The 25,027-nt window shown below is 32.9% G+C and overlaps 1 protein-coding gene across 1 annotated transcript in view; it reads left to right on the plus strand.

Annotated features, from left to right (window-relative positions):
• Positions 1-253: 253 nt before the first annotated feature.
• Positions 254-25,027, plus strand: part of SYCP2 (synaptonemal complex protein 2) — a 31,863-nt gene continuing 7,089 nt past the window's right edge. The window contains exons 1-40 of the mRNA XM_084538592.1: positions 254-1,244; positions 1,920-2,060; positions 2,301-2,433; positions 3,338-3,438; positions 3,969-3,993; positions 4,929-5,014; positions 5,892-5,980; positions 6,509-6,543; positions 7,153-7,295; positions 7,375-7,427; positions 7,930-7,975; positions 8,197-8,292; positions 8,873-8,933; positions 9,484-9,632; positions 10,243-10,317; positions 10,751-10,903; positions 11,956-12,055; positions 13,048-13,166; positions 13,913-14,008; positions 14,139-14,211; positions 14,318-14,375; positions 14,937-15,073; positions 15,160-15,309; positions 15,412-15,524; positions 16,041-16,311; positions 16,593-16,599; positions 16,933-16,969; positions 17,624-17,688; positions 17,792-17,849; positions 18,533-18,588; positions 19,138-19,186; positions 19,308-19,476; positions 19,858-19,925; positions 20,781-20,963; positions 21,551-21,737; positions 22,162-22,412; positions 22,528-22,707; positions 23,446-23,527; positions 23,997-24,158; positions 24,498-24,625. Of these exons, the coding sequence (XP_084394718.1) occupies positions 1,221-1,244; positions 1,920-2,060; positions 2,301-2,433; positions 3,338-3,438; positions 3,969-3,993; positions 4,929-5,014; positions 5,892-5,980; positions 6,509-6,543; positions 7,153-7,295; positions 7,375-7,427; positions 7,930-7,975; positions 8,197-8,292; positions 8,873-8,933; positions 9,484-9,632; positions 10,243-10,317; positions 10,751-10,903; positions 11,956-12,055; positions 13,048-13,166; positions 13,913-14,008; positions 14,139-14,211; positions 14,318-14,375; positions 14,937-15,073; positions 15,160-15,309; positions 15,412-15,524; positions 16,041-16,311; positions 16,593-16,599; positions 16,933-16,969; positions 17,624-17,688; positions 17,792-17,849; positions 18,533-18,588; positions 19,138-19,186; positions 19,308-19,476; positions 19,858-19,925; positions 20,781-20,963; positions 21,551-21,737; positions 22,162-22,412; positions 22,528-22,707; positions 23,446-23,527; positions 23,997-24,158; positions 24,498-24,625 (4,209 nt within the window). The 5' untranslated portion in view covers positions 254-1,220. The remainder of the gene's footprint in view (positions 1,245-1,919; positions 2,061-2,300; positions 2,434-3,337; positions 3,439-3,968; positions 3,994-4,928; positions 5,015-5,891; positions 5,981-6,508; positions 6,544-7,152; positions 7,296-7,374; positions 7,428-7,929; positions 7,976-8,196; positions 8,293-8,872; positions 8,934-9,483; positions 9,633-10,242; positions 10,318-10,750; positions 10,904-11,955; positions 12,056-13,047; positions 13,167-13,912; positions 14,009-14,138; positions 14,212-14,317; positions 14,376-14,936; positions 15,074-15,159; positions 15,310-15,411; positions 15,525-16,040; positions 16,312-16,592; positions 16,600-16,932; positions 16,970-17,623; positions 17,689-17,791; positions 17,850-18,532; positions 18,589-19,137; positions 19,187-19,307; positions 19,477-19,857; positions 19,926-20,780; positions 20,964-21,550; positions 21,738-22,161; positions 22,413-22,527; positions 22,708-23,445; positions 23,528-23,996; positions 24,159-24,497; positions 24,626-25,027) is intronic.

The following is a 25,027-nucleotide window of genomic DNA, read 5'->3' on the forward strand; positions in this document are numbered from 1 at the left end:
CCGCTGGACGCCTCCGACAGCAATTGGCTTTCAGGGGGCTCGCTCGAAGGCAGGGATTGGCTCGCGGACAGTGGGGCTGGGAGTGATTGGCCGGCGGGAAATGGCGGGCTTTTCCCCCTGTGGCGGTGAGGTGAGGACCGCCATGCTGGCCGGCCTGCGGCAGCCTCGCTGCCGGCTACTCCCAGGAGGGGCGCGGCGCGGCCGGGGGCGGTGCGGGGACAGTGCGGGGAGCCTTCCCCTCAGTAACGGGGCGCTGGGGGGGAAATGCCGGTGACTCCGGGTGTTCCGAGGGCCGAGGTGCCGCGCCCCCGTCGAGGAGGAGGCACCTGTGAGGGGAATTGTGTTCGATGCTTTGGCTTCTCTGACTAAACAAGAGACAAGAGAACTGTGAGGTGATAGCAAAGGCTGCCCTGTAGGAAGGTGCATTCGTGTACTGGAAACAAGTGTGGAAAAAAATCACCCTGTATATATTGTTTCTGCATTACTTAGGAGAGTGAAAATGACGTGTACTTTCAGTTACTTCTTATACAGAAGTCGTCCCCTGGTTTTAATTGGTATTTCCCTTTGTCTAGTTCTGTATAACTTATGGGATGGGGAGACCAAAACTGCACATGGTAGATCACTAGATACACATCAACATACAAAGCATCAAAATATTGTTTTATATATTAACTCTATCTAAAAGAAGTACTTTTTGTGCGCTTTAAATTTTTACAATAACACTTAGAAAACTTAATTCAAGATATTTTTGTTTTGTTTGGGTAGCAATAGGCATCTCAGAGTACATGACTTGATATCATTAAGAAGGCTTTCTCCACATATGCATTACCACATTTTTCTTAAATAATTTCATCTACCCGTTTGTGACAAGGCCCTTCAGGAGTTCTGCCGTTGGCTTTCCTATCTGAATGACCTAGTGGTGATGGTACAATCTGCCATCCTGCTGCACTTTCCAAGGTCAGGAACAGTGCTGCAGAACCTCTGCCTTGCCCTCCTTGCTAGAGCGGATCGTTGGTTCTCCTCTTTTTCAATTTTAAGCAATTGTTTACCCATGAAAGGAATGCTTACCTTAGCTCCCAAGTTAATTTCATATTTAATATATTCCTGACTCGTTAATTACTGAAACCACGTTTGCAAAACTTACTGGAAGTCTGTGTCAGTGAATGGTGTTAAGTGACGATTGTTCCCTTCTTATGCAGCTGAGTAGATGAACTGCCAAAATGGCAGCCAGGAATGAGACTCAGGTATGTGCCTATAGATCAAAATATGACTATTCATTGTTTTAATTACTAACTTTAAGCACCTCTTTTGGTATTTAACTAAAAGTAAAATTTGCAGTATGGCAGAGTGTGTTAGGAAGAAATTTTCTGTTGACATACGTTAGTGCTAAGAAGCTGGTTGGAAAGCAAGAGTAACTGGAAGTTTTTACTGATGAAAATAATTCATATGCATTGGATATGAATGGCTTAACCAGTCGGGATGATAATTAAGATCGAAATGTTGAAATCTGCTTATAATTGCATTAGAAAGAGTAGAGAGGCAAAATAGTTGAGGAAACATGTAGTCAATATACTAATACCGTTTGAAGTCACTAATGGGTAACTAGGAAATGCAACTTTCTGAATGTACTAAGAAAAGGACATAAACACAATAAGCACTTATGTAAGCACTTGTTTGTAATATGAGGAAAGAAAAAAAAACCACACAGTTAAGGAAAAGTTGCAAAAGTAACTATTTGCACGATTAGTATGTTAGATATGGTGTTTTGTACTTCAATTTTTACACTTAATGATTTTGTGATTCAGTGTGTTTGCTGAGAATCTAGCAGACTACATGAAAAACATATATTAAACCTTATTAAATCAAGATCAGTCCTGAGCATACATTAATAGTGCTCTATTTTCTTTTACTCTTGACAGTTTGAAAAGTTAATCGATGAAGCTACAAGAAGAAAAGATTTTGAATTGCTAGAACAATATCTGGAAACAGAAGAGTGTGAAAATGTTTCTCACAAATGCAGCAAACAGTTTGTCAACAAACTAGACAAGCTTCTGTGTCAGGTAGTGTCAGTGGTACATGAGAATGATATATGCTGCCATTGTAATAGCCTGAAAAATATTGCATTTGACTTGTTTTATACCAGTAGATGATTTGAAAAACTGAAATAAAGTCTAAGAACAAAATCTCTATTTGAATTGTGATTAGGGTGGCTTTTGAGAACGCAATGATTAACTAAATGTAACGTCTAGTTACTAAACTAGTAACTAAAGCTAAAATCATCATAATAATTTCAATTTCAGGAGCTTGACAAACAAGAATTCAAAACTATTTCAACTTTACTAAATTCTCTTTGGAAATGTGGGGAAAAAATCAGCATAGCCGGCGAAGATGGGCTCCCAGCAATGATAAAATATGGTCTTATTAGAAAGATAAGTATAACCATAAACCATACAGGAACTTCTGAAAAAATATTAAGTAATATTTTAATACAATGTACAATACAAAATACATAAGTAATGCTTCAGTATTGAACAGCTTAGTATTCAATTTAGGCTTTGATTACCTTCTGAATTGAGAATTTCTTACAATTTCACAACAAACATTACTAATATAAAAATGTTTTTAGACAACCAGGTCCTTGTAAAGTGATACTGCTCTATTAAAGTGGAAGTTTGGCAAATTATGCAATACATAATTACTTGCGATAATGTTTTTGAGTCAGGAATTGTAATTTTCTCATGCAATTTAGTATTTTTTTGGTGAATACAACAATAATATTGTCCCTGTTCTTTCAACAAATTATAGTCCTATTCTAATTATTTTCTGTTATTTAAATGTGTACGTTAAATAACTTAGGCATTTGTAACTCAGTATATTAAATATACTGAAAAAAAGAAAACCCCCACTTCCTTAATGCTTTAATCAGAGAGTTCACTGAAGAAAGTTAATGGCAATGTCAGAAAGTGACTCTTATTCAATTGCCTACTGAACTGCTTTTTCCAGAAAAGTGGCAGTAACTTCCTGCTTCTACTCACACCTGCAAACACTTTTTCAGTCAGCCACCATCCATTGTTGGCTGTTTTGTCTTGTGACAGCAGTTGCAAAAGTAGATCTCCAGTTTTTGTGTTAGAAAGCCACAGAAATGACTTACTAACGGATTTCAGGACTGAAACAACCTGAGTGTGAAATTTCAGTCACTCTAAAGTGTGCTCAGGATGGTAACTGTTGTTGTTGTTATTTTAAACTTTGTATAGTTCGTTTAATTTTGTGTAAGTATAATACAAACTTGTATTTCATGCAATTAAAATACCTTTGCTTTTATTTTCTCTTTACATGGTTAATTGGTTTGAAAAGGTAAAAGGAATTTTGATCCTTAGAGGAAATGAAAATAATAAAACCCTTACAACTCTGGCTGAAGATTTCTTCAACATATTGCTGGTAAAAATATGTTGACAAATAAAATCCATTGTGTGTATTTGTGAAAATTAATATTAGTAGTTTCATGACAAAAAGACTTTGAAACATTTTTCCACTTACCATCCTTCTAAGTTAATGTTACAATTACTTCCAAAATAGATTACAAGTGGATAAATACTTTGCCTGTATTCTTACTCATTACTATAAAGAAAAAAAAAAGTTTTTAGTGAACAAAAAATTGACACCTTGGTTTAATTTTTTATTGCAAAATTAGCAGTATACTAATCTGTAATGCAGAGACACAAGCTTTGTAAGATCGATGAGTTTTTTGTAAAAATGTCTGCATAAAAATTATTGGGGAAATAATCCCCATAAATTTAACAAATATCTTTTTGGGAAACTCAAGTTGATAATAGAAAAGGTCTCCTGTATTCCTCATTAGGGATGCGATAATTTTAAAATCTGAAATGTTTTTTGATTACTTGCTTTAGGTACAATGACCTAAATTTTATGCTGTAATATTTATAGTGCTTTTTTCTTGTTTATTGTAGGCTGTGTATGATAGCAGACCTGAAGGTGAGCTTAAACAAATATACTCTAGATATGGGAGTTAAAATGTCTCTTTCGGAATACTTTTAAAATTATTAGTGTTAAAATAACTCATTACCTATGGAGCCATCTAAAGGCAAGGTAGTTCTCAGTTGGGCATGTATAATAAGGCTTCATGATTAATGTAAGTATTACACTTTTCTACATGCTGCGGTTAGTAAACTAAAATAAAAGGGCTTATCCTCAAGAGTGCTATTCTGTGCATAAAGAACCTCGTTTCTCTTTCATGTATGTTTTTTTTGTTTAAAAAAAAAAAAAAAAGCTTGAATGTCAAGTGTAACTGTGTAACTTTGATTGTTTAATTTAAGGTTTCTGTACTGACAGGTTTTCTTTGTAACTTGTTAGTATCTGTAATAAAAGGATGAAAACATCTATTTAGTGATGGCAACTAAATGGAGGCTTTATTAGAAAGAACCATGTTTCTAACAGCCACAGTACTCCATGGCACAGTAGTATGTCTTTTTGGATATTGTCTTCACAAATATCACTCTTACTTTTCAGTGAGGTAACACTAGTGACAGAAAGACCATTTGACGGTCACTGTCAAAGTGATGATTCCTTCCTTGTCCTTGGGAAGACATAATCCCAGGGTCAGAATTCTCTCTCAGAACTGAGTTACAGTGTGATGATGAGCTCCATGCACAGGGGACTCGTGCAGTGAGAATGCGATAGAAAGGCATGTAAACATAGAAAGACATACCTACGATAAATTGAAGTACTATTCCGTCTTGCATCTTCACTGTGAAGTTTAAGGCACTTGTTTTTATATATCAATAATCCTATATGGAAAGAAAGACGTGCTATGCTTACACCTGCATATAAGAATATTTTTCCAAATGCTGGGTGAGGGGGCACCCTAAACAAACTGATAACCTTAAATCTATTTTTTCTCTCCTCCTTAGGTAAAATGCAAATGTTAGAAAATTTTGTTTTGAGAACATGTACCCTCATTGCGGATGTAAGAATTAGTATTTATGTCCAGCAGGAGGTAAACATTTCCTTTTTTTAAGCAGCAGTTTTCTGTTTAGTGTTTAAACTGGCTTTGAAAAGATAGTAATTTAATTTTGCAAATCCTATTAAAAAAATAGTGTTGTAGTATAAGAAGGATGATTTAATATCTTTCTGAGATGCTCGTTGTCATTTATGTTTTTAACAACTTTCAGCTGCCGACCCTTATTGTTGCTTTGGACAATCAATTACAAAATGGTGGTAGAAAGATGCTGTTGCAAAAGCTATACAAATGCATAGAAAATAAGACATTAATATAGTTGCTATAAATATATTTGAGAATGTAATAAATACTTTAGATGCTTGTGGGACGCTTGTATGCCTTCTAGAGTACTCAAGAATTCCTTGTATTTATTTTACTTAACATCATTTTAACATCATTTTTTTCAGGTTTTTCTTCCTCTTTGAAGAAAGGAAAAGTTTTTTGTTGCTTTTTTGTTGTTGTTGTTTTATAATTGTCTTCTTTAAAGGCTATATCTCAAAAGCACAGGCTTTTTAAAGCAAATTTGAGGTATGCCACAGCCAGCAATCAGCTGCAGACAGAATTTAGCTCTGAAAGTTTGTTGCTATGTTTAACCCTTACAAATAAGAAACATAAGAAACATAACCCTTTAACAACCAATACTCACATTAAAGGTAATGTAAGTTACGGAAGTTCAGGTAGTTATATTAAGATAGATACCATTTAAGGTCAAACAGGACTTTTTTTTTTTTTAATTTTGCAATTACTTAATCATGTTATTTTCTTCAGTCATATGAAATGCTTTATGTAGGCCCTAAATGCAGGTAGAGAATAATTTAAACTTAAGCAATTTACTTAATATTTAATCCTACTCGTTTTTTTCCACTCTTCTTAGGTAGTAAGAAAACTTAATTTAATGCTTGACAACATGCCTCGAGATGCCAGGAAAAACATATTTTCTACAAAGGAAATGCTGCCTGTCATGTAAATAATCTTTGGTTTATTTTATTTTTTTAACCGTGACTATAATACATACAGATTAGTCCCTGTTTAACTCATTTTTGCATTTGCTGTTATGTAGCCAAGGGCAGTGCGCAGGTATTCTCATAGTGTTTTTTTTCCCCTTACAACCCTAAATTGCCTCATTTTCAATCTGAGTTAGGTTTTATTTCATCCCAGTTGTCTTTAAACAATTACTCTCTTAATTATAAGGATGTGTATAGAGCACAGTGAATCATTCACTGGAAGGAATGTCTTTGTGTGTTTGGAAACTTTTTACAGCATTTAAAAACCAAAAACATACACATCAGTTGCTTCACTTCTCCAGTCTTGTTTTCAGTTGTATGTCCTTTGCAGATCAAAGACATCCCCTCTGAAGTCTGATAATTCAGCTGAATCAGGGTTTCAGCTCACATACCAACAGTTTGTAATTAAGTAAACTTTTTTTTTATGCTTTTTTTTTTTTTTTTTTTTTTTGCTGTCATAGTTTGACAAAACTGCTTACTTTTGCAGGAGTGACATGGGTAGGAGAATTTTGGATGCTGGAGGTGAGCATGGTTAATAAACCTACTACTGAGCTTAAAAATTACATGTAGACCCCTTCAAAATTGAGAAGAATACCTTTAGAAACTGCAGAATGTTGCAGTTACAGTCCTCTGAAGAATAAAATATTGCATGAAAACAGCCTGCAAACTGGAATGTATCAGATGTATGCAGAATATAGCTAACTTGTTGAAGCTTTTGGTCCTCTCTTCTAGCAAATAAGTTTTAAAACAGCAAAGATCAGAAGGAAATCAATCTTTAAGCATAGTAAATTGCTAGCCATGTTCAGTATTACTATAACTTCTATCAGGGATCACTTCGGTTTCCCCCCATTCAAGTGAAAGTTGAAGATGTCTTATCTCTTCTTTATGTGCTTAGTGTTGCTTTGACGTTCCTTGAGAGATTGACTGAAATTTTATTTTGAAAGATTACGTTGTTCAGTCATCCTTATTCCCGTAATTCTTTATCCTTTATGGATTACATGCCTGGATTTAATGTGATGTGTAATATGAAAAGTTCAGCACTGCCAGTACCAGTTTCTTATGTAATATTTTTGGGGGGAAATCAGTAGTATCCTTAAAATTACTACTCCTGCAAAATGTATTGTGTTGTAGACTATGATCTGCAAGTAGCCATTACAGAAGCTTTATGCAGAATGATACCTGAGAAACAAAGAAGGGAACTGGCTTGCCAATGGTTTTCCATGGAGTTTGTGTCCAATGCATTTAAAGGAATTAAAGATTCGGAGTTTGAAACAGTAAGTCATATGAAAAATGTTTCCATGGAGGTAGACTTTTGTTTTTACACTTATTCAAGAAATGTCTCTGTTTTAATAGGACTGCAGAAAATTTCTTAACCAGGTGAATGGCATGCTTGGAGACAAAAGAAGGTAAAACTGATTTTTTTTTTTTTTTTTTTACACTAATATGTTTTCTTTTCTGGACTCAATGGCTGTTCATTGAGAGTACCCTTTATGTCAAAAAAAAGTGGTTTTGGTGAACACTGAATTAAAACAATACAAGTAAATAAGACTAATATAGCAGTGGTATTAAGTCAAGGAACTGTAGACAGGTGTTTTTGTGTTTTGTTCTGTTTTCAAAGCGTTAATTAGTAAAGAAATACTGTCTTTTGGCATATTGCCACAGGAATTATCTCCTCTATCTAGATGTTAATTTTATGTAATTCCTACACTTTGGGAAAAAAAGACAAACAATGTCAGCTCAAATAAACTGTTCGCTAAAGAACATTCAGCTAAGTGACTTCTTTTGCTTACTGTGATCTCTTAATTTCTAAAATACATAAGTTTTGCACTGAAAGCAATCCATTTGCTTTGTTCAGATATGCAAAATTTACATCATTTTATTCTTTGACAAAATACGCTTTTCTTACAGGGTTTTTACGTATCCGTGCTTATCAGCAGCTCTTGATAAATATGAGGTAAAATGCAGACTTAATCATATATCCATAGATTTTTATTTGTGCAGATGAAGTATTTCTTTGCCTTGTCGTTCAGAGAAGTAAGGATTAAATAAGATTTTTCAGGCATACATATGAAAGTCCATGTATTTGTAGTTTGTCAACCTGTAACACAAAGCCTGTTAGCTGGTATAAATTGTTATTCTTAGCTCTCATTCTTTTATCTTAATTTTTCTGTTCAGCTACAGATACCATTAGATGAAAATCTTGAAGAATTTTGGATTGATTTCAACATTGGTAGTAGAAGTATATCTTTCTATGTGGCAGCAGATAATGCAGTAAGCAAAGTTTTGTCTGTCGCACTTGATTCCTCTAAGGCAGTAGATGCACATGGTTTCAAGTATATAAAATGTGTTTCCCTACATCAACATGTTGAAATTATATATGTATCTGGAGAGAAACAAAAAACATATATATATAAACATATATATATATAAAGATATATATGATTTGGTGCAGAAATAGGCAAATGTGGCCAGTAAAAATTGATGTCATTGTTATATCTTTTTTAATGCACTGAGATAAAAAAAAAAAAAAAACATAGTAATGACCAATACTGTTTGTGAACAATTTAATATAACATAGTACATGTGAACAAGATGCCATTTAAAAATTACAATCATAGAATCAAATGGCAGTTTAGGTTTTAACTCAACCATTTAAATGAGTATTTCTACCAAAGATCTTCTGAAAGATTGCTGTCTGTTATAAATGAAGCTGATGTTCATTGTCACTTCTTCTAACAGAGGCTGCAGACAGCTGAAAATATATCTTGACTGAATAGCTTTCTGGTCTATGTATTCCATTTAATTGTAATATATGTTTTTCTTTTCAAAATTATGTACTTTTTTATATAAGGATCATCAATGGGAAACAGTCATTATACCAGAGGAAGAGGTAGTCCAGTACAACCTCGAAGGTATTGTCAGTCATGAATGTGATCTTTTGTTATACACTAACTTGGATTTTCAAACTGATTAATAATAAAGTACTGACTCAAATTCTCAGCAAAGCAAAATTCTCATTGAAAACACTACAGGTACTGTTTTTATATAATTACACTGCAGTCTTATTAGCATTTTAGGCACGCAGGTGTGATTTAATTAAAATAATTTTAACTGATGTCTTACAGTTATTTTAATGCAAAATAAAGCATAAAACAATGTTTAGTATTTTTCCTTTCAAATGTCTTAGAATGGTTTTGTAAATACCTATAATTTGCCTGCAGCTGTAATAAGTAAACTTCAGAAAAAATCTTACAGGTAAATATATAGAATAATTTTTTTTTACTGGTTTGAATCTTGAATTATTTCACTAATAATGTCTATTATAGGTTAGACAGAATTAAATAAAACATCTTAATAGCTTCACTGAAGCATACAAATAAGTATCATGTGTTTACAAATATTACATGAATGGAGATAAAAATTCTAATGAAAATACTTTCTGCAATTTTGTTTTTTGTCCAGAGAAAGATTCAAAAAAATTATTAACGATAGATCTAAAAAGCCCGATGAGTGTGGGTAATCAAGAAGGAGAGAAAATTTTTTTATATTTTGATTCTATCTTGGAAATCAAAGATGTAACCGGAAAGGTTTATGGATTAAGTAAATGTAAGGTAAGATTTAAACACTCTTCCTAACAGTTTTTATTCAATTTGAAATGATGTTTCATTGCCATATAAATGTTGTTACAAGTGTGATTATTTTATCGTTATCTATTTATACAGATAGTTTCTGATTAACATTGCCACTACAGAGCAGCATTTCTCCCATGATCTGTTAAGCTTCAGTAAAGTTACCTAATAAATTTAAAAATAATTGCAACAAAAATGAAGAGGCTGTAAAGGGTTCGCTGTCAAGTTTTGCATATGCAAATTAGCATTTTGCATATATGACTTTGCAGAAACACAGGAAGTAGACGCTTAAACATACAGAAGTCTATCATAAATGACTCATTACCATTCACGTACCCTCCTATGAATTGATTCACTTAATTAAAAACTTTTAGCCAGCCATAGCTTGCTCCTTGTTGCAAACTACTTTGCCCTGAACTCTTCCTGACTGAGAAACATGTGAGCAATGGAGCTGCTGTGAACTTGCAAGAATCTGTTTTCCCCTCTAATCTGATTTCAAACACTACTTCAGACTTAACTATTTTCTTTGTGTTTCTTGTTTTAAAGAAGTGAGCAAAATGTTTATTTTACATAATGGTTACTCACTTTGTAGGGATTTAGTAAGAAGCAGTCTTCGTCAGTTGCCAAAACAACTGTGCATGTTGTCTTTGATGAAAGTGGATCCCAGGTATTTTACTTCAGTATACTGAAAGTAAAGGCTGTTTTCTTTTTGTTGTTTACTCTTAATTCTTAGCTAATTATGATCATTCACCATAAAACAGTAACTTTTGAAACACCAATGAGCAAAGATGGCTCTAAAACCAATTAAATGATTTCTAGTAAGTGTGAATTGTATCTGATTTGTATCCTTTTCGGAAGGAATCATTAATATGTGGAACTGTGATTCGGTAAACCGTTCTTAGGTAAAGTAACAGATCGGATACTTTTCAAATGCATATAAGCTCCAAAGTTTATTAAAATCTACAGTGAGGAAGGTGTTACTCAAGGTAAATATTTTTTTTGATTGTGTGTTTATATGTATAAATATAAAACGTTATATTATTTTGGATTTATATTTATGTGTGTGTTTATATAGAATTTTGATAATGTGTGTGTGTTAGGTTCTGGTACCAGAAAGTCAGTTTTCAGCACATTTGGAAGAAAAATCTGAAGAGGAGAAACTCAGTAAGTACAAAACACAGCAACTTCCAGGGACACAAAGGACTCTTTGCGCAAACAACAACCAAGATAAACACAAAGGTAGTTCCTCCAAGGTAAGCTGGAGAATCAGAACAGAAAAGAATACATAAATAAGTAAACTTAAATGTTTATATACTTTAGAATATAAAAAACTATTATTTTAAAATTGGAGTATAATACAGATTTTGATTTCCCTATGACTTTTCACTAAGAAGTGTAAATCCTTTTTCAAAAAAGTTTGTCATCATTACTGTTATAGTTTCAAAATGCATAACAAAGAAAAGAGCAATTTTTGGCATTATTTAATAGACCATTATCCTTGTAGAATTCTCCTTGGAGAAGAATGTTTTGAAGGTATGCTTAGATATCTTATGCAAAAGTCAAGTATAGCTTCTGAAGACTAATTAATGATCAGCAATAGTACTCGCTCTAGTTAGCGACAAGTCCTATGCACTGGGTGTTCACAGATGTTTACAAAAAAGCTCTGATGTTGTTAAGATTAATCCTGTGTCGTGATTAACCAAACCACAATTTGATGGGCCTGTCCCTGTGCATAGCTGATTCTCTGGTTTAAACTGGGAGGGGTGGGATTGTGAAGCCTGGTATTTCTTTTGCTACATAGTTCTATAAAATTGTGAAGTTATAAATGTTAGTTCCAGTAGAAACATAATACTACAGATATGTTAGGAGAAAAAGATGAAGCCATGTTGCCATTTCTTCGTAATGCAATAGTCATGCAGTGCATGTCTTGTCAGAAGTTTTCTTCAGTAGACCTGTTCCTGAGGTTCTGCTGGCTTATGTGATAGGTTTGTGAAAACTCCTGGAAGTCATCTTGGTTTCTTTGATTGTTAACAAGGGACAGGATTTGGCCTTGTACCGTTGAATTAATTTAGGAACAACAATTGCTGCTCTCAGTTAAAAACCTTTAGTTTAAAGTGTTATGGTGAACTTTTTTATGGAAAGAGAACTGTGTAAAAAAAAATCCGTTTCATTGACGAGTGTAGCAAGAACAATTGTCATTTCAATAGCAAAGTGTTCAAAGACTCTTGGAAATAGATTTTCTAAAAACTTGTGTTGTCATCCTTAAGTCTGTATATTTTGGTCAAGTGTTTTTTTGTGTCTCAAGATAACCACATCTTGTAAAAGGAAAGTGTCTGAAGCATCAGTGCTTATTCCTGGAACTACAAGATTTCCCATACGGAGCCCACTGCTATTCGTTAGTACATGTAAGTTTACAAGTACTTTAAGGGTAAAACTAAACTACAAATAGTCTTTGAGATGGCTGGTTGAGATAACGTACAAGGATGAACTGTAATCCACTGCAGAACTGAAAATGAATAATAGACTTCATAAAATCTCCTTAGCAGGTGCTTTAAACTTGAAATTTTTAAAGGAGGCCACTTGCTACTGTTCCATAGACAGAATAGCATTCTAAACAGCTGAAAGCCACCTATTGGTTTTACTGCAGCTGTCAGTCTGCTGTTTTTGCTGGAGCAAGCTGAGAAGTCAGCTTGTGAGGAAAAGTAGGAAATAATGGATCAGAAGGTCTGTCACAGACCCAGTGCTTCCAATGCTTACTTCAGAAGTGCTTTTTACAGAGAAAAGGATAAGAAAGATACTTTCCTTTATCACAAACAGAAGTCATCACTTTCCTACTAAAAGTTCTACTGTAATGGATACTTTCTAAAGAAAAGGGAGAGACTTTTAAGACAAAGGCCAACAAAGGCTGGAGATAAAGCTGGTGGCCAAACAGCGTGACTTAACAAATCTAATTTTCTGTCTTTAATGGTCTCAAATGCAGCAATATCCTTTGTCAAGTGTATCCATGTGTCATACAAATTAAAAGAACAGAGGATAGAAATGAAAGCATTTTAATTAGGATGGAACAATACAGAAATTCTGTAGCTTTTTTATTTGGAGTTTACCACACTATCTGACCCAGCCAAAATGTATTACAGTAAAATATTAAACAGATGACTAAGCGTTTTCTACCAGAGCCTGGCTGTAAAAACATTGCTTGCCTCCAGATAGCCACCATTGGCTCATTAATCTCTTTAATAACATAATTGAAATCAATAAAATTATTAAAGATGGATAATGAGTTGATATCAATGCTACTCAGCTTTAAAAAAAGTATATGCAATAAATGAGATCATGGGCAATGCTCTTCATATTGATCAAATACTAGAATTGTAACATGTCTCTTGTTTGCTTTCAGCCACTCCTTGTAAAGGACGGTTTAAATTACCTTTGAAAATGATGAGTTCTGCTGACAGGTCTAACAGTAATGATGTAAATGAGACCAGAACAAAAAATGTCTATAAAGAACCTACTGGAGTATGCATGCCATCTGTAGCTAAGTCTTACTCAGATTAACATTAATCTGTATTCTAATATATTCTTAGTTTGTATTTTGGAGAGCTAGAGTTTCACAATCAGTAAATCACTGTTAGAAAATAGTGTGTTACATACACGATGTATTATTGCCCTCTGGATTTCAAGTTTAATCATTCTAAAGTCAGACTGAATTCTTGCAAAAATAGCCAAAACTTGCATTCAGTCATTAGTTCTGACCCATAAACTTGCTTCTACTAGCAACCACAGTTCTTCCTTTGTGTATAATGTGACAATAGTGTATACATAAAATCTCAGTTACGTAATGTTGATGTAGACTTAAAGAACGTATAATACAGTCAGCTACAGTTGTGAAATGGTAACGTCTTCAGGTTATAGCATTTGTAGCATCAGTTTTAGAGCATTTGTGATCAGGCATCCATTAAAATCTAATAAAACTACATAGGTGTCACTGAATAACTGCAGTTTGAGTATGTGTATTTTTTGGTTCTTTTCCAGTTAACAAAGACATCAAACTAACATTTTTATTTTATTTATATCTCTGAATGTTTTTCTGAATCAGATTCAGGTCAAATCCCCAAGAATGGGACTCTGAAGCAGATATAGCTATGCTTCAGAAAAAGGCTTTATTATATAGAATATGTAGTTTAGAATACTTCAAGCGTTAGTGGGAAAATTTGTTCTGTTTTTTTTTATGGATTGTAATTGCCATTTATTGTACTTTCTAGAATGGGCAAAGACATGTATCAGATAGTGAATTTTCTGAAACAGAACAGAATGTCAGGAAGTCAAAAATCAGAGATGAGACAAAACTACCTGAAAAGGTATTGGAACCAATACTTCATTTAAAAGAAAAAATAATTCTCCGTATTTTTAGGGAGACTGTAAGTTTGATGTGTCTTACTGTTTGTAGTTCTATGACAGTATTTTATTTTGGATGTTATTCTCCTGTAGGGAAAATCTAATGAAGAAGTTTTAAAAAATAGAGATGAGGCAGAAAATGGGGCCACCAGAAAGCAAGCCTTAGGCAAGTAATTTCACAAATGTTGATAGTCCTTACTTTAATTTTTTTAATCTTGTCTTTTTTTTTTTTCTTTCAAAAATGATTGATAACAAATTAATGTCTTGTTTAGATGATACACTAGATATTGTTCCTGATTCTCAGCCAACAGGGAGAAGCAACAAACATCCGTAAGTATTGCAAAAGAATGCCAAGTCACTGCTGTTTTATGACTTATTTATGACTTGTTTGTGACATGAAAAGGTTATTCTGTTGTATTAAACAGATTCACCATTTAGTTAGTCTTTGATTGCTTTGAGAATAATACTCATTAAGAGTAAGAGTAACATTTAGTAGTACCACAGAGAGTAACTCTCTCAGATGACATCAGAAGGTAAAATAAATATGGCATGGGATTACATATAAGTAGGTGAACTGTGTCATAAGAAGCAGCAGACTTCATCTAGTTCTAACTCTTGTAGACACACCACAGAATTATCAGGGTTCAAGTTTAATGGTGGCCATTGGGTATTGCTGCCTTTTTGAAACTGACTTAATGTGTATTGTTTGTGAAGGTTTGCCATTTAACAGTGCATTGGTTAATTGAACAATGGTAGCAGGCTTAGCGCTAATGTAAAATGCACTGATATCTATAAGCCATCTCTATTTTCCTATATTGTGATATACATTTATTGTAATTCAAACACACTTTCTAAAATTTACTGATAACAGGATGGTATCATTTCTATTAGACTGCCTGGTCTTTTGGAAAGTTCTTCTGATAAAAAAAGAACTTGGAAAAAAAGAGCGTGTTCTGTTCCTGAGAATAATATAGCAACTGGTAGCAGGCAAAAGTTAAATCTGTCATCAGGACCTACATCCCATACAGGTTATGTTCATATTTTGTTAATTGTTAGTGTTAAAAATGTTTGAGATGAATTTTTAACCCATGGCTCTGCTTTCTTTGTATATTAGTTCCTGTTTTTAACGAAAGAGATGTGAAACAAAATGTTTTTTATTCAGTTTGTGGAAATACCTCTCCAGATAAACAAATAAATACAAATAGAGAAAAACAGCAGCAAAATGGAATTCAAATCATGAGGGAAGAAAACTGCAAAATACTGAGTGGACAGTCAAAGAGCATTAATAATTTGGAACTGAAACAGTTGAGTACAGAAATTAAAAATATTTCAACTACTGCTGAAACATTTAAAACATTTCTTTCAGCTAGAGTGTCAGAAACATCTTTGCATTCTGATTTTACAAAATACAGCAATACAGAAGAAGAAGCTGATGTTCTCTCAGGAAAAGAGACTTCAAATAGTAAACAGTCGAAAATGGTGAGAGTTTCTTAACTTCATTTCTTTGACATGTAATTAAGGTAACTGTCAAATTTCCAGTATCCCAAAATTCTCAAAATGTATTTTACTTTGATTTACTCTCAAACTTATTTTTACATTATTTAATTCATTCTTTATTAGTTGAAAATCAATGTCAGGTTAACAGTTCATTTTCAGTGTGATCTGTTTAAGAATATCTTACTCTGAATTTCTTTTTTAAAATCAGACTTTTTATTAATAATTCTTAAATATGCAGCTCACTTGTGCTTCACATGCAGTGCTCATTCATTCACTTCCAAATGTCAGAGTACACAGAAACAAAACATTTAAAACAAAATATCTGCTAACCTCATGTCTTATGGCCCACTGTATGGGCAATGCAACAGAAAATTTTCAAACAAATGTTACTTAGAACCTCTAGAAGGCTTTTGATTACTGGGAAGCAGTAGTTCTGTTGCAGCTTTACCCTTTTGTTGCATGGGTTCAAAGCTGAATATTCAACACTTATTTTTCTAGAAAACAAAGTCTAAAGAAATGACAGATGCAACAAAATCACTAATTAGTAAAATCAGTGACAGATATAAAGAAAAGACTAACGAGAAAAGCAAAACAAGAGACTCCTCAGGTTTCGACAGGTATGATGTAAACTATATACTTTCATGGTTGTTCCTTTGTGTGGAGCTTCATCTGCAATCTACTTCTCTATCTACAGTTATTGCACATCAGCTTTTATGTGAATTTTTGTTAATTTCTGATAAACCTTGTGGTACAAAAGAGGCAAGTAGTTGTAATAGCTGAAATAAGGCTGTTGGAAATTCTATTTGGTGTTTTCACTCATTCATTCACAGAACTTTCCCTGGAGAGAATTTAGCTGGAATAGTTGATGATCACAGCATATACTGAGTGTCTCTATCCTATCTTCTTCATTCAGGATTCAAAATTGGATTAATTTATCAATTTTCTGATGATCTAAAACGTTCCTAGTTCTCTTCTCCTGAAACAGTTGGCTGTTAGTTTAAATTAGCAAATTCTTAAATGGGAAGACTAGTCTTACCTTGCACTGATAAGTGGAGATGTACGTTACATATCCTCCTTTCCAGTTTGATGCTAACTCGATAAAAAGAAAATGGAGTAGTTGTTAGGCTACTTCACCTTCCGAATGTTTTGGATAGTGACTTGGAAGACATGCATGATGTGTACATAGCAGCGTGTACATAGCTGCTATAAGTACATAGGTTTTGTAAAGCACAAAAATAGGTGGGAGCTGATCTATTTTTAGCCACTTGCTTTACTATTTAAATGCCTGAATACATTTAAATTTGTATTACACAAGGCTTATATTTGCATAAACAGTATTTTTATATATATTCTAATTAGGATCTAACAAAATGTATCCTTATTTTTTCAGACCATGTTTAAGTAAATCTTGTTTCAGTGTTAATAAGGTAATTGGAGTTACCGATTTAGTTCCTTTTTTTCTTAACAAACGTGTGCATATATGATGGCATTTACTAGATGTAAATCGAAAGCTTACAAATATCAGTGAATGTTAAACAACTCTATAGAAGTTAATGTTAATTCTGCATTGAATGTTAACTATCTAAACATACTTTATATATATGTTCTTTTGTTTTCTGGAATATTATTTTTATGAGCAACTGTTAGCCAGAGAAACCCCAATTAATTTCTGTTTACATATTCTGTATTTGAGTCTGTTTCCTTGTAATATAGACTCTTTAATTTTGAGCATAACAATACTAAACATTTACAATTAAAATGCTATAGTAATCAAGCTGGTCTAAATGAGACTACAGAATCCTTAAATGAGATCTAGCTAGGATACAGAAACTACTCCTAATATTTGGGGGTGGGGGGAAACAATTGATGTGAGGTTTAGTTAGTGTCATTAAAGGATAACTTCTAACAGATTTAGGTTCTACTAACGCTTTTTTACATTTGCATTATTGCTAATCAAGTGCAAGTCTGAGAAGTTCTAGGTTTTTCTGTAAGTTCATGCTGAAAAACTTGTTTTGTGAAATGACAGTTTTTACAAATGCGTAGTCCCAATTTGACATGAGTAAATTCCAATTTATGTCTAGGAAAAAGTTCAGAATAGAAGCTTAAAAACTACTACTTTCCTTGATACAACTTCTGGTCATATTGTGTAAGTAGTTAAAACATTTTCAAACAAAATTTATAATTACCCTTATCAAACTATGAGAAATATTTATTTATGTACTTACAGAATTGATCTCTGTGTCTGACAGGGATGATGTCTACAACTTTAACATCAGTGGGTTTGATGAGCCTACAATAAAGCTAGGGGTAAGAATATAGTTGAAACCGATATGTAATGAATAGAATGTAAAGCAGCTCTATCAAATGAAAATTATGTCTACTGAAAGTATAGTTAACATCTAAAAATTCAAATTAGTGTCACTGAAGGGTGTGGGGGGGAAAATAGTTTGCTAAGTTCTTGTTTTGTACATAAGTACCTCCGTCACTTTCAAATGTATAATGATATATGCTATCGTAAGATTCTGGCCACTTTTCTGAATTAAGAATGAAACAGTTTGTAGGAAGTATTATGTATCTATTAAAAGATATAAAGAAAAATCATTATCGCCTTCTTTCTAACGTCCCATCCTGTAAAGACATCTTTTCCTAGCTGTGTGAGTAACAAGAAAATGGATGACAAGAGACAATGTGTTGCCTTTTATGGCTAAGAGGAGCCTACTGAATAGGTGAAGGTAATGGTTGAAAGGCAAGTGGTTGGAAGCAAATGTATTAGCCGGAGATACACAAGTTTTAGTCAATTCTAGATGGTTTTAATTACCAGCTCTGTTCTTAAATAATTTCTAAGATAGAAATTAATCATAGCAAGTTAATTGCTGAGTACAAAAACTGAGCAAAAAAGCCCTTAATCATGTTATCTGATGGCCTGTTTAATTTTGCTTAAACTGTATCTTGAATGAAATTTGTCATTTATTCTCATTTGTGTTTTTTAGGTCCCAGACTGTCATGTTAAAGAACAGAATGTTCGTACAGATCCAAAGAAAAAAGGGTAGAGATGTTATGTTTTGTCCTAGTCTCCTGAGGATAAGCAAGTATAGTACTGTCTGCATTCCCCAGCATTCCATTATGACAATCCAGGGAATGCATACATGACATTATTATCTTGACTGTTGTTTTTTCAAGCTGTAAACATAGCTGCTATCATTTCCTACTCTATTTTATTATTTTCTTTTGGAAAACATATCTAAGTTTTCTATAACCTGATAAAAATGAAAGATTGTGTTTCATGATGAAAGCAGCTTTAGTATTCATGGAATACTACAGGGATTTAACCTCCTAAACAGAGTGGGGTAGTTCTTGGTTAATGCCCTGCTTGCAAATGGACTTACTTCTAAGTGTGGTGTTACTGATCATTAGCAAATACACGTCCTTTAGGGATAAGGTGAACAGAGCTTTCCAAAATAGATTTGAGAAAAAAAGCAGGTACATCTGTTTGATTCCTTAATCCATACATCATACAAATAGCAGAAAGATTTACATGTTGATTTATTGTTTAAAGGTGTTTTTTTCTTTTTTTTTCTTTTTTTTTTTAATCAAGGAATCCAGATGAAATTAAAACTAGCACTGAAATGAAAGCAGGAAAAAAAGTAAGACTCAGAACTTTGTGGAAACAAAACGATTTGTCTTCCTGTGTTTAAATACCAAGTATGTAAGTGAAAGGAAAATTAAAAATAAATGAGTAACTTAGAAGAACTTTTTTTTTAATAGACTAGAAACAATCGGGACAAGAAGCATCTCTTCAGTGACACAGACACAGAATACAGAGGTGATGACAGCAAGACAGACATCAGCTGGCTGCAAGAATCAAAATCTAAACCCCAGTTAATCGATTATAGTAGAAATAAAAACTTAGGGAAATCAATAAGCACAGGCAAAAGTAAGAAACTTTCTTCATATTTAAATGCGCTGCAATAAAATTTGCCCATAGACACGAACTGTACAGCATGTAATGTGCTTTTTTGTATATATGGTAGGTTTTAGTTGTCCTGTTTCCAAGGATGAGGACATTGTAGATTAATTATCCTAATCATTTAGGAAGGTTAATTTCCAAAAGGTCTGTATTTTAATATGGAAAATTATTGTAGACAGTGAGGCTGTTTTCAAGAAAAAACTTCGGATTTTTAAATAGTGCACTGAAGGCAGTTTACTAACCACATTCATAGGCATAAAAGTGATTTCATGATTTTACTGCTAAACCTTGAAATGTTGAAAATTTTATTATGATCCTGTTTTATTTTCTAACTTTGTGTTGTAACAGAAGATAAATTCTCTGAACCTGCTTGCCGGATGGATACATCTAAAGGCAAAACAGCAAAAAAGAAAAAGGTAAATGTAAATTTGCAACCTGACTTCTAATATTCTAAATACCTTAACTCACTAGAACAACTATTTTAAATTTATTTCATAAATATATGCAATTTCTCCATGCTTATTTCAAAATCATTGTATAAATGCAATTAGCTGTTTTCGGGTACTATATTTTTTAGATAGTATTTAGGAAGTATTTCTGGTGTAATACTAGCTGTGACTTGGAATGATTATTGTCTATCAAGACGTTTTGTTACTTAATTATTGATTATGCTTATTTACTGCTTAATAACAATCAACTCCACTGAATAGGTCATTAGCTGTTCAGTGAGCGTTTTCATGTGGCTAATATGCTTAATTGCTTTTTAATGACTATGAGATTATAATTCCTTTAAATGAATATAGGTAATGTACTGAAACTGAGAAGAAAAATGTTTGATGTTAGTAAAGAATAATAGTTGAAAAATATTGTAAGCCTATTGAAATTGGGGGTGCAATGAATTATGAGCGATTATGAGCATGGTTATGGAAGACACTTGTAGATATTTGTAAGCTACAGATTAAAGACAAATAAAAAACTATCATGTTAGCCTGCCCCACAAAACCACTCTTTGGTGTCTCAGACTGTACACTAATCATTCAAATCTATGTAATGTTAGTAGCTTAAAGCTATTTATATTAACACAGTGTAAATTGTGAACATGAAAATATCACTATATGTAGGTATCAATGGTGGTCTAGTCCATGTAAATGAAAACTGAAAAGGTCTTAAAGTACCTAATTAACCAACATTGAATCAGCCTACTGTTTACTCTACAATTATCACTTATTAAATATTGTGATATAAATTGAGAAGTTTTTGTTATTCTGAAGGAAACTGAACGTAAAAAACAAGCTCCAAGACAAGACAAAATGATAGAACAAACCTATAGAACAAAACGACCTCGAAAAGCAGCATTAGCAAAAAATTACAAAGAGCCTTCCAGCTCAGAGGAGTCAGAGAGTGAAAGGGAGTATTCAGCATGTACCTCTAAGAAAGAGAAATCAAAAATACAGGTATACAGTTGCACTGTATCTTAAAAATGTACTTCTACTCTATTTTTTGAAATAGACTCTGGTCTACTTTTTACTTAGACTTTAGTAAGCCAGAGTGTTATTTGAGGTAATGTTATGCCTATTCTGTATACAATGGAAAATGCTGACTTGATAGAAGGTATGTCAATGCATTTGTTGAATATCTAAGTAGGGTTTTTAGTAAATTAAGCGATGACAATTGTTAAATAAAACTTTTTTGTTTCTTTTTAGCATAACATTTCAATATATATGGATAAACCATTAAACTTCATTGATTAAATCCTGAAACATCAGTATTTGTCTGTAATAGTTAAGAACTTTATTAGAATAGAAATTCAGGTGCTGAATTATGCAAATTCAATGCTTATTGACATTAGAACACCTGATGCCCTTGTGAATTTAAGTACTTCCAATGATCTTCCTATTTGGTCCTTGTGTTTGTTCAACTGTACACGTAGATAATACACTCTTTACATATATATGTATATATATATATATATACACATATATATATGCTTATATATGTTTATGTGTTTAGCAGTGCTTATATACACTTCTTATTTTAATAGAAACCTATGAATGAGGAAAACAGAGATCGTGATCAGCAGAAGAAATTCCAGAATACTGTATCTTTGGAGCCAAAGATAGTAGTAGACTATGTAAATAAAGCGTTTATTAAATCAAAGAAGTCTGATGAAGAAAAGGAAATTGAAATGTCATTACCTGAGAGTCCAGCATCTCTTGAGACAATGAGAGGTATGTATTTTGATTTTTTTGTATAGAAATACCATGTCAAATGTTGGAGCTTAAATTAAGATTATCACAGTAATAAAATTTTATGTTTAATTCATGCTCTTAAAATGAGATCTCCCAATTCAGTGTGTATACCACGTAATTTAAGAAAATATATTAGTATGTCATTACAACTTTTATAGGTTTGTATAGTTGTTTGACATCAGCATAATACATTTATGTAATGCATAAGTGAAAGTAGGCTGTTAGAATTAATCTGGTAATGTGGAGGATGCAAAAAGTTCAATGTGGTAAGAATTATGCCAATATGTAAAATAAAATTTCACCCATCTGACACTTGTAAATAGCTAGAGTAGGGACAGTTGGCAGTATGGGGCTTTAACATAGTATCATTCTTCACGCTTACAGTTCGGTCACTGTTTTCTAGGTGCTGAGAGATTATCAGAGGGAGATGTTTCTCAAGAGCATATTTCTATTGAAGGATCACCAGGTCTTCAGGAGTCAACACCAAAAAACAAGGAAACATTAAACTTTGGGAAAGGAATCTCTCCTAATAATCTCTGTCCACAAAAAAAGAGTTTTCAAAGCATGTGTCTAAATCAGTCCCCTGAAATAACTGTTAAAAAGTTAACAATTGGAAATAAAAGTTTCTCGCCAGTTATGACTGCATCGTCTTTGGTAAGAATATTAAAGTTTCTCTACAGTTATTTTAACTGATGATGTTTCATTCAGCTGCTATATATTACGCTCTTGTGCATCTCATTTCAATAATGATTTTGTTATTTATGCGTAGCTCAACTTAACTCCAGTAACCCCATATAAAACTGTCAGTGGAAAACATACAAAGGAATCTGTATCTGAAACATGTGATGCTAATGAAAATTTGAGTTTTAGACATGGTTTTTCAGACAAACTTTCTGTTGAAGGAAAGCTACAAGATATCACTAAAGCTATCATCAAAAATAAAAGAGAGGTATGTTACTAAATCCATTCCTCTACAGAAAAGAGTTGCAGCTTCTTTTCATCCATTATATCTACATTGCAGTTGGTGAGATTTTAGGGGAATGGATCTTTCTTAATGTTAAACACTTGATATAATGTGTACTTGTTAATTTTTATATATTTGAAATAATTTACTTCTGAATTGTGTATCTGACAGATACAGTTAAAGAACTGGGTCCCAACAAGACCAATTATTAATACCTTCAAAAAAGAATAAAGCAAATATTTTAATCTTGACTTTCAAAAAGTAATAAAAGATCTTTTATAGATTACATAATTATGACATTGGCATGGAGAAATTCTTGGGGTGGATAAGTGCTCTCAGTAATAATGTATTACTTGATATAACTTGTAGCACTGACAAATAAAAACAAACTATACCTTCAACCCATTTTTGTAAGTATTTTTTCTGGTGAAAAAAGCACTAGTGACTCCACTGAGAAATAATTTTTTGTTTTTGTACTGTTGCAAGAAACTGACCTTATTGGGCATTTATCTTACTGCTATCATTATGTATTAATATGGTAAAGATTTTATTTTTCTCTTTGATGTAATGAGACTTAGTAGTAATTCACGTGTTTATTTTTCCTTCCTGTAGTTGTGTTCCCGTTCATAGTTTATTGAAAAGCAACATAAATGTGGATTTTTGACAAAGACTTCTAAAAGCACTTTCTTGTAGAAGCTAATAAATCAATGGCCTTTCTTGTAGGAACCATCTCCATTATCTGTTTCCAGTGGAAGTAAAATACAGTGTTGGAGTCAAGAACATTATGGCCCTGTGCATGAGTCAGGTACAAACACTAAAGGCAGCAGACTTTCTGTGTGTGTTAAGAACAGTTAAGAAAAAACATTTATTTGGCATAGAAAAATGTCGCAACTCTTTGATTTTTTTTTTTTCTTTTTTATTATACTTTCAGTATTGTTCAATTCTTATTCTTATTTTCTCTGCTGTTTTAAGTCCTCCAAAAAGACTGAAACATGGGCTCCAGCATGTAGATACTCTAAAGAGTAGCTGGTCTCTTAAGAAAGAGATCAAAAAGCATTCCCGCCGATACTGGGGAAAAAATGGGAAAACATGCTTATACCTACTGAACATGCCCTTTATAAATGCAATGCTCCTTAATTCTTATATGGTTCTTGAGTTGTAAAGAAACATACTGCTAAAGTTTTGATCCAAAGGGATCAAAACTATTCTTTATCTTGCACTGTCATTGTTGTAAATAATCCTAAAGTTAAGCATTGCTTTCATGTTTATTAAAGGACCAACTATACATACATTTCTGAAACGAAGGTACCAGAGTGATACAGAAAGCCATTCTGATGAAGTAGAAACAAGCAAAAAGGAGGAAAAGAAAAGAACCAGAAGAACAAAGTTGCAGCCTAAAAAATTATTTAAAAAGGATGACACGGTTACTTACAGAGGTTAACTATGAAATGAAAGTTGATTATAGTTATGCAAAAGTTGAAAATAGCATAATAATTTAAAGTTTCAACCAAAAACAGTAACATCCATAAAAAAAAAAGTTTCAAAGAAAAAAATGCCAAAAAATAAAAAAGAACTAAATATTTAGAAACTATCTCCATTTGAAAAGTCAGAAAATTGATTCGAAAATAGAAACTAGCCCCAGCCATTTAATTGGTGCAATTAATCTGTATTTAACAAGAGCTTATCTAGATTGTAACTACAGATAGGAAACTTCTTCATGCTGAATCGTGACATTACCATTATTTATATATATATATTTTTTTACATTTCTTCAGTGTCTGAAAGCTTATCTACTGTATCTGTAAATGATCCATCTGTTTTGGGTGAGGATGTCTGGGAACCTGGTTATTCAACTCTAAGTATGTGTCAGAAGTTCCAGAAAGAATTTACTAAGAAAATGGAGGCAAGACATTTTATATACAATATTAGTTGTGTGTGCAGTTACATGTGCATATGAATAATAGTCTTACACTGTGGAATTTACTGAAAAAAACATGAAGATAGCTAAGTGCATAGAACTTCAAGAAATCATAGAGTTAAAGTTGCTTTTTAAGTCTTTTTCGATTCGATTATGTACTTAACCCTCCAGTGGTTTTCCTATGTTACTAACGAGACTACTGCATTTTGGTTCTTTTCAAATTATCAACACCATGAATGTGGCTTACCAGCTAAAAGAAAAACATGAGCCTAAATAATGCATTTGTTCCTATAAGACAGCTGCAAGCACACAGCATTCACTCCATGTGTACTTTATCTATTCTCAGGAAATCTATTTTTCAAATAGTGTATTTCTAATAAAATATCA

This window comes from Aythya ferina, assembly GCF_964211825.1.
Source record: "Aythya ferina genome assembly, chromosome: 16".
NCBI lineage: Eukaryota > Metazoa > Chordata > Aves > Anseriformes > Anatidae > Aythya > Aythya ferina.